The 16,662-nt window shown below is 61.6% G+C and overlaps 3 protein-coding genes across 5 annotated transcripts; 1 reads left to right on the plus strand and 2 right to left on the minus strand.

Moving 5' to 3' along the window:
* Positions 1-569: 569 nt before the first annotated feature.
* On the plus strand, positions 570-2,560 carry LOC130601923 (E3 ubiquitin-protein ligase ZNRF1). The gene is made up of 5 exons (XM_057414342.1): positions 570-1,061; positions 1,152-1,247; positions 1,785-1,890; positions 1,994-2,084; positions 2,442-2,560. The coding sequence occupies exons 1-4, from the start codon at positions 1,049-1,051 to the stop codon at positions 2,049-2,051; spliced, it is 273 nt and encodes a 90-aa protein (XP_057270325.1). The 5' UTR covers positions 570-1,048; the 3' UTR covers positions 2,052-2,084; positions 2,442-2,560.
* A 1,446-nt stretch (positions 2,561-4,006) lies between these two features.
* Positions 4,007-7,560, minus strand: LDHD (lactate dehydrogenase D). 2 transcript variants are annotated; one of them, XM_057414359.1, is made up of 11 exons: positions 7,425-7,560; positions 7,175-7,287; positions 6,626-6,767; positions 6,401-6,542; positions 5,947-6,106; positions 5,682-5,881; positions 5,473-5,601; positions 4,794-4,921; positions 4,537-4,627; positions 4,344-4,455; positions 4,007-4,267 (listed from the first exon to the last, which is right to left on the minus strand). In XM_057414359.1, exons 1-11 carry the CDS (start codon positions 7,485-7,487, stop codon positions 4,102-4,104), a joined length of 1,446 nt encoding a protein of 481 aa, XP_057270342.1. In that variant the 5' UTR covers positions 7,488-7,560; the 3' UTR covers positions 4,007-4,101. The 2 variants fall into 2 exon arrangements, with proteins under 2 accessions (XP_057270342.1, XP_057270334.1); XM_057414351.1 differs by having other exon boundaries at positions 4,794-4,933.
* Positions 7,561-9,793: 2,233 nt separating this feature from the next.
* Positions 9,794-16,550, minus strand: BCAR1 (BCAR1 scaffold protein, Cas family member). Of its 2 annotated transcripts, XM_057414378.1 has the most exons (7): positions 16,429-16,550; positions 14,949-15,641; positions 13,573-13,734; positions 13,275-13,379; positions 11,692-12,837; positions 11,370-11,459; positions 9,794-11,034 (listed from the first exon to the last, which is right to left on the minus strand). In XM_057414378.1, exons 1-7 carry the CDS (start codon positions 16,438-16,440, stop codon positions 10,525-10,527), a joined length of 2,718 nt encoding a protein of 905 aa, XP_057270361.1. In that variant the 5' UTR covers positions 16,441-16,550; the 3' UTR covers positions 9,794-10,524. The 2 variants fall into 2 exon arrangements, with proteins under 2 accessions (XP_057270361.1, XP_057270353.1); XM_057414370.1 differs by lacking the exon at positions 16,429-16,550 and having other exon boundaries at positions 14,949-15,823.
* Positions 16,551-16,662: the final 112 nt, after the last annotated feature.

Below are 16,662 nucleotides of genomic sequence, written 5' to 3' on the forward strand. Positions count from 1 at the left end.
TGATGGCAAACAAGAACCTGATTCATCCTTAGATAATTTGTGTATGTTCCTCTCCTTTCCTGAGAAGCCTTTGCATATATATGAAGAAAGCTCTTAAGCAGCGCTGCAGTCAAACCTGATCTGCTTTTAGAAGACAGGTCCTTAAATTACCTTCTCCCTCTCTGCAGGCAGGGAATTGATAGATATTCTGGTGCAAAGCCATGGTGGTAATGGTGGCACATGCATTTGGCTGCAGCAGCTCAAACTCTGCTGCGCTGGGCAGTGACAAGCTGCATGGCCTGGAGCAGTGGGACAGCAGGAGTCCTGGGTGGGTGACCTGCAGGGCTGGGTGGGGTTTTGCTTCCTGTGAGTTTGGGGTTTAGTAAACCTGGGTTTGGGGCAGCTTGGCTCGGCAGCGCTGGGGATGATGCCATGGCAGTCTGTGTGGCTTGAGCTTGTGGTGGCACCAGTGGGATACCCTGGCACAAGCCAGGCTCCATCGTCATGCCCAAGTAAAGATGCAGAGTAGATTTGGCCAGCTTCATCCAAAAGACCAAGTCACCAGGCAGGGCCAAAGACAGGCTGGGACATCAGCCCGCAGGGTCCCTTGCTCCTGGAGCTTGTGCCTGGCATTGGAGGGGTGAGCACCCACCTCACTCCTGCCAGAAGCTGGATAAAGCAGCAGTGTTGTCTCATGGCTCCAGCCTCTCAGTGCTCTGCTGCAGCCCTACAGCAAAACCTCCTTCCTTGTAGCTCTCCTGGTTCACTGTGGCAGCAGGGACATCACTGTCCGTGCACTGAGACGTGCCCCTACCCTTGCCAGCTGTGGGTGCTTCATGCCCCTGGCTGCTCCTCGCCCTTTAAGGCCCGGCAGCAGCTGATGCCCACGTGTGCTCTGCCTTGGCACACTCCTCATGCCCTCTGCGCGGCAGGCACGGGGACGGGCAGCTGTCCCCACGCTCGGGTGGCTGTCCCTTCTCTTGGGTGGCTGTCCCCCATGCTGGCACTGCTGGTGGCTGGCACAGGATGAGTGGGTGCCCCACGGGCACTGCGTGGGGTCGGTGCCACCATGCAGGCAGCAGGTGAGGGGCTGCCCGCTGCCGGGATGCAGGATGTGGGATGGATCCTTCTGTTTCCCTCACTAAGGGCTCTTCTCTCTGCTCTCCCTCCAGGTTTCAAGTGCCCCATTTGCTCCAAATCGGTGGCTTCTGACGAGATGGAAATGCACTTTATCATGTGTCTGAGCAAACCTCGCCTCTCCTACAATGGTAAGGGCCAGGCTGCGCAGCGGACACAGTGTCCTGCTGGCTTGGGATGGCTCTGGGCAGGCTGGAGACACTGCAGGCTGCGCAGGCAGGCGGCTCAGCTAGGCTTGCCAAAGGGCTGTGCTCCAGCGGGATGGTGCAGCTCACAGCCCTGCTCAGCTCTGCTCCCCTGGCATGGCTAAGCCTCACTGCTTGTGCCTTTGGGACACAGCCCCCTTCCCACGTTGCAGAGTGCTGTGGCCAGAGGGACCCATCTTGGCCAGGTATCCTGCCTGTGGTAGGGGATGTGTGTCCTCCTGGGCTGGCACTCAGGAGGGTCGTTGCTTTCCTCCCCTCCTCAATGGCAGTGAAGCTTACTGAGCTGAGCACTGGTCCTGCATCTCCCATCATCTTGATGCTGGCTTGCTACTCTGTGGTGCTCTTTGGAAGCCCCATTCTGGCTGCCTCCGCCGAGGTGGCCGTGGGCTCCCCTCCATCCCAGGAGTGGGAGTGCCGCTGCAGCGGACAATGTCTCACCACTGCCCTCTCGTCCCCTCCTAGATGACGTGCTGACCAAGGATGCTGGCGAGTGCGTGATCTGCCTGGAGGAGCTGCTGCAGGGGGACACGATAGCCAGGCTGCCCTGCCTCTGCATCTATCACAAAAGGTACCACGTGGGGATCAGGGGACACAGCCAGTTGGGTGGCAGAGGGGTAAGGGGACAGCCTGTGGCTCAGCAGCACAGTGGTGACATGCTTTCCTCTCTGCAGCTGTATAGACTCATGGTTTGAAGTGAACAGATCTTGCCCGGAGCATCCTTCTGATTGACCTGCCGGGCATGCTTGCTGATCTTTCTCTAAGGTGAGCCTGCGGTGGGCTGGTCAAATTAGGCTGGATATTAGGAAGGAAGGAATTCCTTCTCCCAAAGGGTGGTCAGGCATTGGACCAGGCTGCCCAGGGCAGTTGTGGAATCACCATCCCTCAAAGTGTTCAAAACCCGTGTGGATGAGGCCCTCAGGGACATGGACTAGTGGTGGCCTTGGCAGTGCTGGGCTGATGATGATCTGATGATCTTAAAGGTCCTTTGAAACCCAGTTGATTCTATGATTTTCCTGTGCTGGGTTTAAATCCTGGGCCAGAAGGGGAGGATGGGTTGGGTCAGGGTGGGATATGGTGGCTGTGGCTCTCACCTGGGATCATGTCTCTCTGCCTTTGTAGGGCACCTTGCTATACCTGCTGTACCTCCTCTCCCCGTCCTCCCTGCCCCGCCTGGAGTTTTGGGCTGACTTTAAATTCCTCAAGAAGACAAAAAAATAAAACCCAGAAACTTGAACCCATTTGGGACAACAGTGATTTTTTTATTATTATTATTATTATTATTTTTATTATTATTATTATTATTATTTGTTTTGTTGGGTTTTTTTTTTTTTTTTGCTTTTTTCTTTTGTTTGTTCTGTTTTTTTAAATGAAACAATTTAAAATAAAGAACCATCCAGAAGACAAGTGTGAGACCAGCAGAGCTACCTGCTCTCCCCTCCACAGCCGCTGGTCACCAGGAGAGCTCTGCCTACCAGGGAGGCCCTCGGCCGAAACTCTGCCATGATGTTTGGCTTTTCACCCCAAAATGAAAGGGGAAACTGCTGGGGGAAAGCAGCTGGCCAAACGGAGCATGCAGCATTCTTCACCAGCAGCCTCCCGCCCGGACCTGCCCGCGGGCCCTGCTCGGTGTTTTTGCATTGACTCAACAGGAATTTTCTCCTCTTTTTCCATCTCCCTTTTGGAGTTCTCCATCCCAGGCCCAGCAGTGTGAGATGGGGACTCTGCCCCATACTGGGAATGGGGACAGTGCTCCCCCATGCCGAGCCGCAGGGGTCTATCAAAGTGTTTACAATGAGTAACAAAAAAAAGGGGAAAAAAAGAAGAAAAAAAAAAGAGAAAATGGTAAAAAAGAAGAAAAAAAAAGAAAAAAAACAAAACAACCACAACTGAAGTTTCGTGTTGACTGGCGTGTTCTTCGGTTTGAGCTTCCCTGCCCCGGTGATGTTTACAGACTGGTCACTCTTTAACTCAGCTATAACCACTCAGAGACTGGAGAGCCGCAGCATCCCACCGCCTCTCTGCCACCCCTCTCCGGGCTCCTCTTGCCAAAACTCCTCCTCCCTGCCATCGTCCTGGAGTCAAACCCTTGCGAGGAGGGGACGGTGAGGTCCCCGATGGCCTCTCCCCAGCCCCCCCCTGGCCATGGGGGTGGCTTTGCCAGAGCTGCCAAGATGGAGCCAGTTGCTGGCAGTTCCCCCCCCAGCCCAGCCCAGCCCAGCCTATCCCATCCCTGTCCCTCCCAGCGCGGCGGGTGTGTTTTTGTTGGTGAGACCTCCGCTGCTGGTGGCCGTGCCCCTGCGGGAAACCTTTCTGTATTTATATATTAAAAACAAAGGGGGAAAAAACAAAACCTTCAAAGAGTTCAGAGCCTGGGGGGAGCTTCCTTCATTAGTCAAGGTGTTTTGATATGGTATTAAAACAATGTTCAATAAAATAATCACTGTTATTTTATTTCACTGGCTTTCTTGGTGAAGCAGAGCGTGGTGGCAGGCTTTCCCTGTCTTCACCCCTCCCACACAGCCTGGACAGCTCTCAGTGCCACAGAGCCCCACAGCACTGGGAAGGGGTTAAAGTGGGACCCCACCAGTCCCCCAGCCTAGGGGTATGCACTGCTTAGGGCAGGGAACACCTGAGGATGGGATTGGTGTCCTGTCCCCCTAAAAAACATCACAGTGCATGGATGCTGTGGTTGCAGAGGAGTTTATTGGGGGTCCTTGACCCACAAGGGTGGGGGATTTGGGGAAGCACAAGGGGTGTCAGCCCGGTGCTGGTGCCACTGTCAGAGCACCTTGCCGGGGTTCATGAGGTTGTTGGGGTCCAGCGCAGCCTTGATGCTGCGCAGGGTGTCCAGCCCCTCTTGTCCCAGCTCCTCCAGCAGCAGTGCCCGCTTGCCCAGACCCACGCCATGCTCTCCAGTGCAGGTCCCCCCTGCTGCCAGCGCCCGCCTGCAGGATGATGAGGTCAGGGGATGGGGAAGTCCATCTCTCCATCCCCAGGTCCCTGGAGCGTCCCCATCCCCACCTGCCTAGGCGTTCAGCGAAGGCATGGACGCGCTGCGCCTCGTTCTCATCCTGGGTGTCAAAGACGAGGATGCAGTGGAAGTTGCCATCACCCACGTGTCCCACCATGGGGCCTGCAGGGGACTGTGGGTCAGGTGGGGTACAGTGGGGAGGACAGCAGTCCCCCAGCTGACACCCCCCCCTGCCCCACTGACCGGTGAGGCCAGAGTCCTGCAGGTCCTGCTTGGTCTCCACCACCACGTCGGGCAGGCGGGAGATGGGCACGCAGACATCAGTGGAGTAGCCCTGAGCCAGGCAGGATACAGCAGTGGCACCACAGCTCCACAGGGCACTGTGCCCCAGGGCAGAGCAGTGGCACCACAAATCCATGAAGGGCTGTCCCCCAGGGCAGAGCAATGGCACCACAGCTCCATGGGGTGCTGGTGCCATTGTCCCCATGCCTGTCCCTCACCTGGCAGCCGGGCCGCAGTGCCAGGGCCGCGTACCAGGCATGGTGGCGCATAGCCCAGAGGCACTCACGTTCCTCCAGCTCTTCCGCCCAGGCCAGGCTGGAGCCGCCATTCAGCCGCACGATCTCCTCTGCCAGGAGCACTGGGATGAAGTGGATGGGACACGCAGCACCCCCAGAAATCCCAGTCCCCACCCCGGGCATCCACCCCACACCCTGGGACACCCATGATCCCCCCTGTCCCCTGCCCCTGGGTCCCCCAGCACACCCCTGCCTGAGGAGGTCTGTACCCATCCTTCACCTTGGAACTCCCCAGTCCCACAGTCCCCAACCTGGGCACCCAGCCCTGTTTACCCTGTCACTGGTCCTGGGAACCTGTCCCTCTCCTCAGGACAGCCCAGGCTTGGGACAGGGGACCACATCCATGGGACCTCCAGAATGCCAGTCCTAGGCTCCGGGCACCCTCACTCTGATGACACCAAGGTTCCCCAATCCCTGGGCCTGGTCACCCATTCCTTGCTTCAGGATGTACCTGGCTCCCCATCCCAGGCAGTGGACACCATCGCTTGCCCCAGAGCCATACTGCGGCCACCTAACACTGTCCTTCATGCCAGGACATCCCTGGTTCCCCATTCATTGCCCCTGGGCACCTGTGCCCACCACGGCCCTCAGCCGAGCCTACCTGTTTGCTGCTGCTGCTCAGCCAGGCCATGCCTGGAGCTGTGGAGCTCCAAGAGCAACGTGGGGGCCACCGGCAGCTTCATGTTGCTGAAGCGGCCGCAGGCACCCGCCATCACCTCATCCAGGAACTCTGACAAGAAGACAGCATGAGCCCTGCCATGAGCACTCGGACCCCCAGCCCGAGTGCCAGACCCATTCCCTAGCACCCACCGATGCGTGCCACGGGCACGGCAGCCTGCAGGACCTGCACGGTGCAGTCCACGGCTGCCCGCACAGTCGGGAAGGTGGTGGCTGTGGCAACGCTGGCCTCAGGCAGTGGGTGCAAGCGCAGCGTGGCCAGTGTGAGGAAGCCCAGGGTGCCCTCGGAGCCCACGAACAGTGAGGTCAGGTCGTAGCCGGCCGCCCGCTTCCTGTGTTGGGCTAGTGAGCGGGTGCTGGTACAGTCCGCACCCAGCCCAACCCCCCCCATGCCCACCTGGGCTGGCGCCCAGCGCCTGCGGTGTGCAACAGGCGCCCATCCGGCAGCACCACGCGCAGGTTCAGCACGTTGGGGCGCATGGTGCCATAGCGCACTGCATTGGTGCCTGAGGCGCCTGTGGCTGCCATGCCGCAGAGTGAGGCGTCCGCGCCAGGGTCTGTGGATGGGATGGCACGGAGTGGAGATGGGATGGGCAGCTGGCATGGGGACAGAGACATAGGATGTCCCCATGAGACCCCGTGCTCTGCCCAGCCCTGTGCACCCCTGGTACCATTGGGACCTCGTGAGATCATGGCACCCACTCCCATGTGGACACTTCTGGAACCACAGCACCTCAGTGGTAAACCCCAGCACCCTTGTGGTCACAGCACACCCACGGGCACCCCCAGCACCCCAGTGCCACCATCCCACCCCAGACAGCCCCCCGTCTGTTCCCCAGTGCCCACATTACCGACAGGGAACCAGAGCCCGGTGCCACGCAGGTAGCTGTTGAGGGCCTTGCGGGTGACGCCGGGCTCCACCGACACGGAGAAGTCCTCGAGGCTCAGCTCCATGATGGCGTTCATGTGGCTCAGGTCAAAGCAGACACCGCCCTGCCATGGGGCACTGCAGGGGCTGGGCACAGTGGCACTGGCAGCCCTGGGCAGGGACCGGGCAGGGGTCTGGGGTTTTGTACCTGTACGGCATTGACGCCACCCTCCAGGCCTGTGCCAGTGCCAAAGGGCACCATAGGCACACGGTAGCGGTAGCAGAGTGCAGCCAGCTCCTGGACCTGCCCCACTGCGTGCGGCCACACCACGGCGTCCGGAGGGGCACAGCTGGGGACAGGAGCATTGCTGCCACTGCCCCCCCTCCACAACCCTCACCCCACAGCCCTTCCACCTCTCCCCAGCCTCCTCCCCGTGTCCCTTCTTCCTCAATCCAGACCCTTCCCCCCATTGCTCTTCCCCTCCAAGGACCCTCTCCTAGGGCTTTCCCCCCCATATGCCCATGTCTCTCCCCATGACCCTTCCCCAACCCCAGACCCTTCCTCTCTCCAGTCACTTCCTCTCCCATGCTCCCAGCCTAGACCCTTACCCTTCCAAAACCCCTCCCTTCCCGATGGCCCTTCCCATCCACAGTGCTCTTCTTCCCCTCAGACCCTTCCCCTCCCCATGGCTCTTCCCCTCTCCTAAATCCCTTCACCTCCTCAACCCCTTCCCGCGGTCCCGGCCCAGGTACCTACACGTGCATTGACTCGTCATGCCCGTGTTGCTCCCGCACCGACATGGCCGTGGAGACGTTGGGGGTCCCCACCACGGCCCTCAGGGCCTCTACGAAGTCTGGGGGCAGCGGGGACTGCGGGGGGGAAATGAGGGTCCGACCTGGGGGCCACGGGCCCGGGACCTCCATGCACAGCCGAGGGCAGCGCGGTCACACCGAGATCCCTGTCCCGCCGTGTCCCATGGGACCCCCAAGCCCCTGCTCGGCCCCACCTTGGAGCAGTAGCTCCGGCGGCCCAGGGCCCGCCCCAGCCCCAGCACCCGCCGCAGGGACATGGCGGCTTCGGCCACGACAGGAGCGAGACCAAAGTGCGACTGGACCGAGACAAGAGGGAGACGGGAGCAGAGCCCTTGCCCCGCCTCTCCCGCCTCCGCCGCCGTCACCGCCTCCTCGGCGTTAAGGTGGCTCCGGCTGACAGGGCCGCAGCGCCGCTACATGGGTCCCTCCCTCCCTCCCTCCCTCCCTCCCTCCCTCCCTCCCTCCCTCCCTCCCTCCCTCCCTCCCTCCCTCCCTCCCTCCCTCCCTCCCTCCCTCCCCTCCCTCCCTCCCGGTGAGTTTCTCAGCCTCCCGCGCCTGCTCTGCCCGCAGCGGCAGCACCGGGTGTTCCCGCAGCTGCTCGGGTGTCCGGGCGCCTGGACACGACCGCCGGACCCCAGCCTGCGTTCCCGCCGGCGGCACCGCCACCCAAGGCACCGGGGACCATGCAGGGCCCGATGGGGTTCCTGAGGAATAGTCCTGTGTGTCTCGGGCTGTCAGCCTCTGGGGCAAAGAGAGCAGAGACGCATCGGGAACTCAAGGGCACCCCAGGGAGGAGGAGCAAGCACCAACCGCAGGGACAGATGGGTGCAGGGTTACCCCAGAAACCAAGGTCACTCTAGGAACCATAGGACGCTGTTCTGGTTTCGGTTGGGATAGTCAGTTTTCTTCCTGGTAGCTAATACAGTCAATGGCTGCGGGCCGAGGCTCGGGACACCGGAGCAGCCGCAAGACACTCGGTGCTGCCGGTGTGGGCCGAGCAGGGCAGGGGCGGGATCTGGGGGATCCTCGGAAGGGCCCCGGCCGGGAGAGACCTTTAGCCCTGGTGCGGGAGGCGAGAGGGGGTTAGTCAGGGCCGGAGGGACACGTGTTGAGGCGCCGCGGCCCTGTGAGGCGGCACCACCTTAACGCGGCGGAGGCGGTGGCAGCGGGGGCAGGGGCTGGGCAGGGCCCCGCTCCGATCCCACTTTGCAGCGCTCCTGTCCCGGTCCAAACCCGCTGCTGTCCCTGCCCTGTCCTGGGCGAAGCCGCCATGTCCCTGCAGCGAGTGCTGGGGCGCCGGAGCTGCTGCTCCAAGCTGGGGCCGAGCTGGGACTCGGGCGTCCCGTGGGGCACGGCGGGACGGGGATCCCGGTGTGACCGCGCTGCCCTCGGCTGTGGGTCTCGGGCCTATGTCCCCAGGTTGAACCCTCCCGTCCCCTTCTGCCCTGATGAAGGCCCTTGCTCCCACCCCTTCTCCGGCAGCTTCTGTTGCCCCCGCCTTCGTGAAGACCCTGAGGGGCACGGTCAGGGCCCCAGCTGTCTCAGGGTGCCTGAGCCCAGATCCCCGGGACAAAGATGGGAGCAGGTCAGGTCTGCGGAAGGGCCATGCACTTACAGAGGGGAACGGTCTGGGCTAGAGAGGGTCTGTAGAGGGGAGTGGTGGGAGTGCCTGGGGAGAGGAAGGGACATGGTGGTGAGGGTGTGGGGCACTGGGCTCTGGTCCCCCATTAGTACTGTGGTGCATCAGGGGTGCCACAGGCTGGGGGTGCTATGGTCTATGGAGTCCTCTTGTGTGTGTGTGATGGTCCCTTGGGGTGCTGGCCTCTCCATGGTTCCAGAGGCACACCAGAGTCCTACCTCCTGCCTGCAGATGCCAGGGCAGATGCCTCACTCTGCAGCATGGCAGCCACGGGTCCCTCAGCCACCAACACAGTCAGTGCACTACTGCATCATGCTAGATGCAGCATCCCTGAAGACATTCAAGGCCAGGCTAGGTGTGGTTCTGAGCAACCTAATCCCGTCAAAGATGTCCATACTCACTGCAGGGGGGTCAGACTAGATGAGCTTTGAAGGCCCCTCCCAACCCAGATTATTCTAATGATTCTGTGGCCTAACATGCAATGTCGTGCTCCTGGAGGAGCACCAGCCCCATGCAGGAAGGGGATATCCAGCTACAACCTGACCCTGATCTTTGCAGGCTCCAGGGACATCCTGAGCTTCCTCACAGAAGTCACACTGCCCTTGCACCCATTGCCTGAGGCCACTGCCACCTTCAGAATCATAGAATAGTTTGGGTTGCAAGAAACCTTCAATGTCCTGCATTCAAGACCATACTAAACCCACCCCATGAGCCCCAGTAAGATGCTCTAAGATACTCCCAGTGCCAGAACCAGCCCCCTGGAGTCAGGGCTGGGTGGCCCCACTGCCCCCATTCATTTTCACCCCAACCTTCTCTTTCCTTTGTACCCATAGCCTCTATATGCTATCATCTCTTTTGGGGGGATGCCCCAGCCTTCCCAATGGGTTCCCTTCCCACAGCAGGCAAACACAGATATCCAAGAGATGGCAGGTTTCTAGGCAAACCTTTATGCTGTTGGGGGCTAGGGGGCTGAGTTCTGGGGGACTGTGACTCCATAGCTCTGGGAACCAGCAGAAGCTTCCCCTGCATTCAAAAGGCACCAATTTCGGCTTGCGTTTCTGTTACAGCTCATACAGGAGTTAAAACCAGAGAACATATAGGTCAGACCCTTCCTGCCCCAGGCCCCCTATAATCCCCTTATTGCCCTGGGAACACTTATCCAGAGCCTCTGGCACATAGTACAACCTGTCCCTGCCCCACCACATATGGTGGCTTGCACAGCATTAAAAGTCTGGCTGTTGGAGACCACTTAAGAGGCCCCCCAGCAGTGGAGTGGCCAACAGCATCATCCCAACTTGCCAGACGCATCCCCATGCTGATTCAACAGGGACACGGCCCCATGGCCTCCAGGCTGCTGGGTTTTGAATGGAGAGAGGATAGCAAGGATGAGTGGCTATAAATCCACCCCCCCAGCTTTGCTTCATTAAGGGCACGGCTCTAAAACCAATCCTGGCCTCTGGCCAGAGGGAGGAAAAAAAGGAAGGGGGATAACGGCTGCAGCCCCTCACCCCTCTAACAGCAGAGCCCCAGACCCCCGGTGCATATGGGGAGTCTCTATGTACAAATCCACTTACACCAGGCAGAGAGGGATCTCATGGAGGGGATGTGTGTCTGGGTAACAGGGTGGGAGCTACGGGGATAGCAGCCCTGTGCCATCACATGGCTGCCAGCTGGCCCAGCACCATCCTGAACTGCTGCGTGCTGTTGGCAAGGTCCTTGACACGCTCCACCATGTCCTTAGAGGCAGCAGGAGAAGGGTAGTGGAGGGCGGCTGCCTTGGTGGTCACCACGATCTCCTTGAGCATCTCGCAGAGGAGGTTGCTGTAGTGCATCACCTTGTGCTGGACGTCCTGGGCCTTGGCCTGGCGGGACAGGGTATCCCCAATGAAGACGAGCTTGTGGGCGCTGAGGATGATGAACTTGCTGTGGGCCACAAAGATCTTGGGAGGCTGGTTGGTGCTGACAGCGGTGAAGAAGGCATCAACAGCATTGGTGAGCGTGGTGAGGTTGGCCTCACACTGCTCCAGGTAGAAGAGGAGAAGCTGGCGATCAGCGGGACACAGGGCACCCCGTGCTGGGCCGTAGTGCTGGGGAGGGCTCCAGTTGGACACGTCGTTGTCAATGGGGCGTGTCACCTCCTGCTCCAGCCGCTCAAACTGCTTCAGCTATGGGAGGGACAGGCATGAGGCATGGCAGCCATCAAGCCAGTGCCTGATCCCCTGCCTGGAGCAACAGGCACAGCTCCCAGTGGCCACCAGCTCTGGGTGACAGTTGTGCCACAGGGGACACAGCAAGGTAGAGTGCCAGCCCCAGGAGAGCCGTGCTGGGCTCCTCTCCTCCACAGCACTGGCACAGGAGATGAGCCAGAACCTACCATGGGGACAACCATGCAAGAGGGGACCATGGTCCAGGCCAGTGGCAGGGGATGCAAGGGCAGCAGTACCCAAGGACCCTGCCTGCCACAAGAGCTGTGCCCAGCACTGCACACCCACCCCATTACCTGCTGGTGCTCCAGCTGGTCCTTACTCTGCCTGATGATGTTGCCTTTCTCCAGCAGCTCTTTCTGGGTCTTCTCAAACTCCTCCTTGCCCTGCAGGGAAGGAATGGGCATGACATGAGGGTCAGCAACACCGGCCTTGCTGAGACCAAGCCCTCCCCTGCCCTGGGATAACCCTGGTCTCCCTAGTGCTCAAGCCAGAGAGTAAAATCAAGATGTGGGCAGAAGAAGCACTGCGGCGGACAGAACTGCCTGATCCCCCCTCTTCCTGGGACTACTGGCACAGAACCCACTCTTAGGGAGCAGCTCCACTCTCTGTGCTCACCTGGAGATGGACATAGTCGTAATCCTCCATCCAGCCGCTCTCACTGTTCTCATAGGGCCCGTCGGGCGACTCCTGGGCCAGCAGCTTGGGTGGGGAAGGCAGGGGCCGCGACTGGATGCTGCTGGCCTTGTCAGAAGGGTGAAGAGGTCCATGGCCACTGCTGTCTGCCGCCGGCTTTGTCCGTTTGAAGAGGAGGGAGGCATTGCCATGCAGGAAGGAGGCCAACTGCTTGGTGTCATCGGGAATGCTGCGCGAGTGCATGACAAAGTGCTCCAAGTCATCTGTGCCTGGCTTGCCACCGGCCAGGGCGCTTGGGGCCCAGTGGCAAGCGTCCAGCGCTTGGCCGTGCCGTGCCAGGGCCTGGTAGACCTCCTCCATTTTCTGCAGCTGCTTGCTGAGCTTGGTGTAGAGGGACCGGTCAGAGGCCTGGGCGGCATTGCCCACTGCCCCCCGGGCAAACTCTAGCAGGTCCCGGAGGGCAGTGCGGATGCCCTCAGCTGCCCCACGGATGCTGGCGGCATTGGCCTCCATGTGCTCGGGGCTGCGCCAGTTGGCACTGATGAAGGACATGAGGTAGGAGACGGCGCTGCCAACACCATGCTGGAGCTTGGCCAGCGTCTCCATGGCTGCATCCAAGTCCAAGGAGAACTCCTTGCCAGCTCCCTTGGCTGGCTCCTTCATGGGCACCACATCCAGCGAAGATGTGGAGATGTTGCTGCGGGTGCTGCCTGTGCTGGAGGCTGAGAGGCGCTTGGCATCGGCACCCTTGGCCTCACGATCCACTTGTGGTGGGACATCATAGATGTACTCGCCCTCTGTGTCCAGGGAGCCCTTGCCTGGAGCATGCAGGTCCCGGGGCACATCATACACCTCCTGGGATGAGAAGGCTGACCCGCCCAGCTTCTTGAGGCTGGGGGGCACATCATAGATCTCGTGGGAGAGCGGTGGATCAGGGGCACCTTTCCCAGCTGCTGGTGGCACATCATAGACATCCTCTGGCAAATAGGGCTCCTGCTGAGCCAGGAAAGGGTGGCGGGAGGGGTCAAAGGCTTTTTGCTTGGCGAAGGCAGGGGGCACGTCATAGGTCTCCTCCCGTGCCAGGCCATCGGGCACATCCTTGCTCACAGAGGGGGGCACATCATACACCTGCAAGGGCAGCAGCAGGCACCATCAGCATCATGGGGAGAGCCAGCCTGGGTCACACCAGCACATGAGTACACGCTGTGCCGTGCTAGGGTGCACATCAGTGCCAGCTCCAGGGATGCTAGACAGTGCTGTGGGAGCACCAAGATGGAGCCATGCCCCCAGGGATGCCCCTGCCCCCAGGGAGGCTGGCACAGTACCCTGGCCTCCCACATCCCCTTTGGGGTGGGAATCACAAAGTCCTAGAGCAGGCCAGGATGGAAGAGACCTTGAAAGATTATCCAGTCCAACCTCATCCCCTAGATGAGATTATCTAGAGCCCTGTCCCCTCACAGTGCCAGGGAGGCTAGCAGACTCCTGGGGATGTTGTTCCAGGGTATGACTGTTCCCTTATATAGTGTCTTATTAAGAGAAGCTGGGATGTCCTCAGCAGCACTTACAGTTTGGTGCAGGTTCTTCTCCACGCTGGGGGGCACATCATAGATCTCCTGCTCTGGGTCCTGCCCATTGGGACCCTTCACTGCCATAGGTGGGGTGTCATAGACCTGGAGGGATGGGATACAGGACTGCATGTCAGGGATGGTGTGAGTACCCACCTCCTCCCAGGGACCACTGGGAAGAATGGAGGTGCCCAAAACAGCACCAAGGCTCACGACGTGCGCAGCTCTGGGTGCCATTTGTCCAGATCAGGATCCCATGCTGTGAAAGAGCACCTCCCTGCCCCCTGACCAGCCTCACCTCCTGGCTGAACTGGCTTGGGACACCCCCTCGGACAGGCGGCACGTCATAGATCTCCTGGGAGCCTGTGGAGAGGAGGTGACGAGGGAAATCGTACTCATCCTGCTCGCCCTTGGGGGAGTCGTAGATGTACACTTGCCCCACACGGGTGGGCACCAGGACCTGCAAGAGGGAAAGGGATGAGGTGGGACCACCGAGCATCCCCAGCCTGCCTTTTCCCCCCACATCACCACTCCAAAACGCAGCAGCAGGGCTGGACAGACGGGTGGTGGGATTGTGTGGCACCAGTAAACCGGTGCCCACGGGAGGGCGCTGCCTGGCCAGGCTGCGCTGCCAGGACCGGGATGATCTCACCGGTTATTTATAGCGGCAAGCCTCGGCCGGAGACAAAGCCCAGCGGCGGCACGGCCGCAGCGTGCGGGAGGAAATGGTCGGTTGGGCACGGAGCTGCCGGCAGGGACCTGCTAGCGCCCGGCGGGTACAGCAGGTCCCTTCCCATGGCTCAGCACCTCCCACCTTGCTGTGCCATGGGAACAAGACAGCGGCACAGAGCCAAACCCAGAGGGCCACGGCACCCTGGGGCAAGAAGGGCTGAGCCACTGGCAGAGATGATGGGCTTGTCCTCCACGTAAAATGCTCCCCATGCACGGGCAGTGATTTGGCAGCCCCACCGCCCCTCACCGGCCATTTCCTAAAGGGTTTAGTCAGGGCAGCATTCCCAGAAAACACGATGCTGCAAACACCTTGCTCCTCTTCCCCAGAATGACGTGCCTGGGAAGGGGCAGAGCCAGGAAGAGCCCAGTATCCAGGATGCAGCCGTTAGGCTGACCTGGACAGGGTCCCTGTACTGGGGACCAGCTGGTGGCTCACCCTTGCCTTGCCAGTAAACCCAACTGGCAAGCACTGGCAGGACCCTTGGCTTGGCTGGGACATGCTGGCACTAGCTGCCTGCCCCTGCCCATGCTCCCACAGTGCCATACTGGGTACCATAGCCACCTCCATATCTGCGGGATCTGGCAAAGGGGCATTTCCAAGCAGCTCTTGGGTTACCAGCAGCTTATGCCTGTACCGGTCACTGGCAGAGCCTATATGAGAGACGAAGAGGACCTGAGTGCCAAATGCTGTGCCACCCTCAGCTGGGTAGATGACACTAACCTGAGCACCTCAGCCAGCACAGGGACCCCCAACAGCACACCCACTCCTGCCTGTGGTACAGGCAAGGATGCCCACACACCCCCCGTGATAGACAAAAGGAGTGCCCGCTCCCAAAGACAGTGGTGGGCAACTAATAGCCCTGTAGCCCTATCAACCACTTTCTACCATGAACCACAGAGAGCCCCACAATCACACTACCACCTCCAGTCCCCCCATCCTACCTTTCCTTGGGGCTTGTGCCCTTCCCAGCTCCTCATGTCCAACGACGGCGGTACCTGGTAGATGTCTTGAGCCTGACTGGCTGACGGGGGAACCTGGTAGACATCCTGGGGAGGGCTGGTAGAGCCCCCAGGGTATGCCTCTGCTGCTTGGCCCAGTGAGGGGGGCACCTGGTAGATCTCCTGGCTGGGGCTGGGGAAGGCATGGGGAGGTGTCTGCTTCGGGTAGGCAGGCGGCTGCTTAGCTGGGGCAGGTGGAAACTGTCCAGTAGGTGCCGAACCTGGGTACAGACCCTGCTGTCCCATGTTGGGGCCCGGCATCAGGTAGACGTTGTCCCCTTGTGGGGCATAAGCAGGGTGCATGGGTGTGTACTGCGAGGCGGGTGACAGCGGGGTGAAGCCCCCTTGGTGGTGGTAAGGCAGAGACAACTGGGACACCAATGGCTGCGGTGGTGCCGGTCCCTGCGCAGGGCCAGGCACTTGCTGCTGCTGCTGCTGCTTCTTGTCGTACATCCCCACCAGGATCTTAAGGCGGTTCCCGGGGACGATGCCCTGCCGGCCGTGGAGCGAGCAGAGCCACCAGCCATCCAACCCTTGTGTGTTGCGCTCCAGCACCGTCATGATGTCGCCCTTGCGGAAGGAGAGCTCGTCCGGGGACTCGGCCACGTTGTCGTACAGCGCCTTGGCCAGCACGTTCTGCAAGAGAGCCCCGCGCCGGGGCGGTGAGCCGCGGGGAGTCATCGCGGCAGACCCAGCACCAGAACGAAGCCCCGCGGCCTCTGCTGAACGGGTCGCACCGGCTGGAGCTCTCTGCTCCAACCGCCTTTTCCTTCCCGGCTGGAGTTCAACCCATCCTTCCCAGAGGTGGTGCTGGGAAGCGGATGGGCCCCTCCACCTCCCCGGTGTCGGGGGGGGGCCCTCCTCCGCTTCTCCCTCCCCTTCCCGCCGCCGCCGGGGAGGAAGTGCCATGGCGGTGAGTCAGCTGCGGCCATCCCCACGCCAGCGGCCACCGGGCCCCTTCCGCCACGGCCACCCTCATGGCGGACGCGAGCCGTGCAGCCGCGGCGTGCCCGGGACACGGCACGGAGCCCTCCGGCCTCAGCCGGTGCCAGGGCAGCAGCGCAGGCTGCGGCCTGCCCCAGGACGGCGGGACTGGTCCGACCGGCTCCCTCCCTGCTCCGCGGGCCTCACCGGCCGCCCGGTTCCACGGCCGCCCCAGTGGGGAGGCCCCTAGCCCGGGTGGGGTCTCTCCGCGGGGCCCCGAGCGGAGAAGGCCTCCCCGCCCCGGCGCGGCAGGGCTAGGCCAAGGTCACCCGAGGGGGCTCGGCCGCCGTGAGGAGGGGAGGGGGCCCCGACCGATCTCTGGAGGCGGAAGGCGGCCTCCCCCGAGCTCCGCGGTGCCGGGGCCCCCCGTGAGCCCTCACCCCGCTGCTCCGTGAGGAGCGCCCCCCGCCCCGGCTGTCCCGCCCGCGGGCCCGCTCACCAGGTAGTTCATCTTCCCGCGGGGCCGGGCGGCCCTAGCGCCGGGCGGCCAGGGGCCGGGGCCGGGCCGGGCTCGGCGGGGCGGGCGAAAGGCGCGGCGGCGGCAGTGGGGCCGTAGGGATCATTATAGCGCTTGCCCGCCCGGGCCCGGCGGCACCGCCCGCGCCCATTGGCTGGGCCCGCCCCGCGGGGGCGGGGCTTCGGTGGGGAGGGGCGGGGCGGGCACTGGGATGGG

This window comes from Pezoporus wallicus, unplaced genomic scaffold (genome assembly GCF_028554395.1).
Source record: "Pezoporus wallicus isolate ANWC-B61680 ecotype Strahan unplaced genomic scaffold, APGP_CSIRO_Pwel_v1 contig_854, whole genome shotgun sequence".
Lineage (NCBI taxonomy): Eukaryota > Metazoa > Chordata > Aves > Psittaciformes > Psittacidae > Pezoporus > Pezoporus wallicus.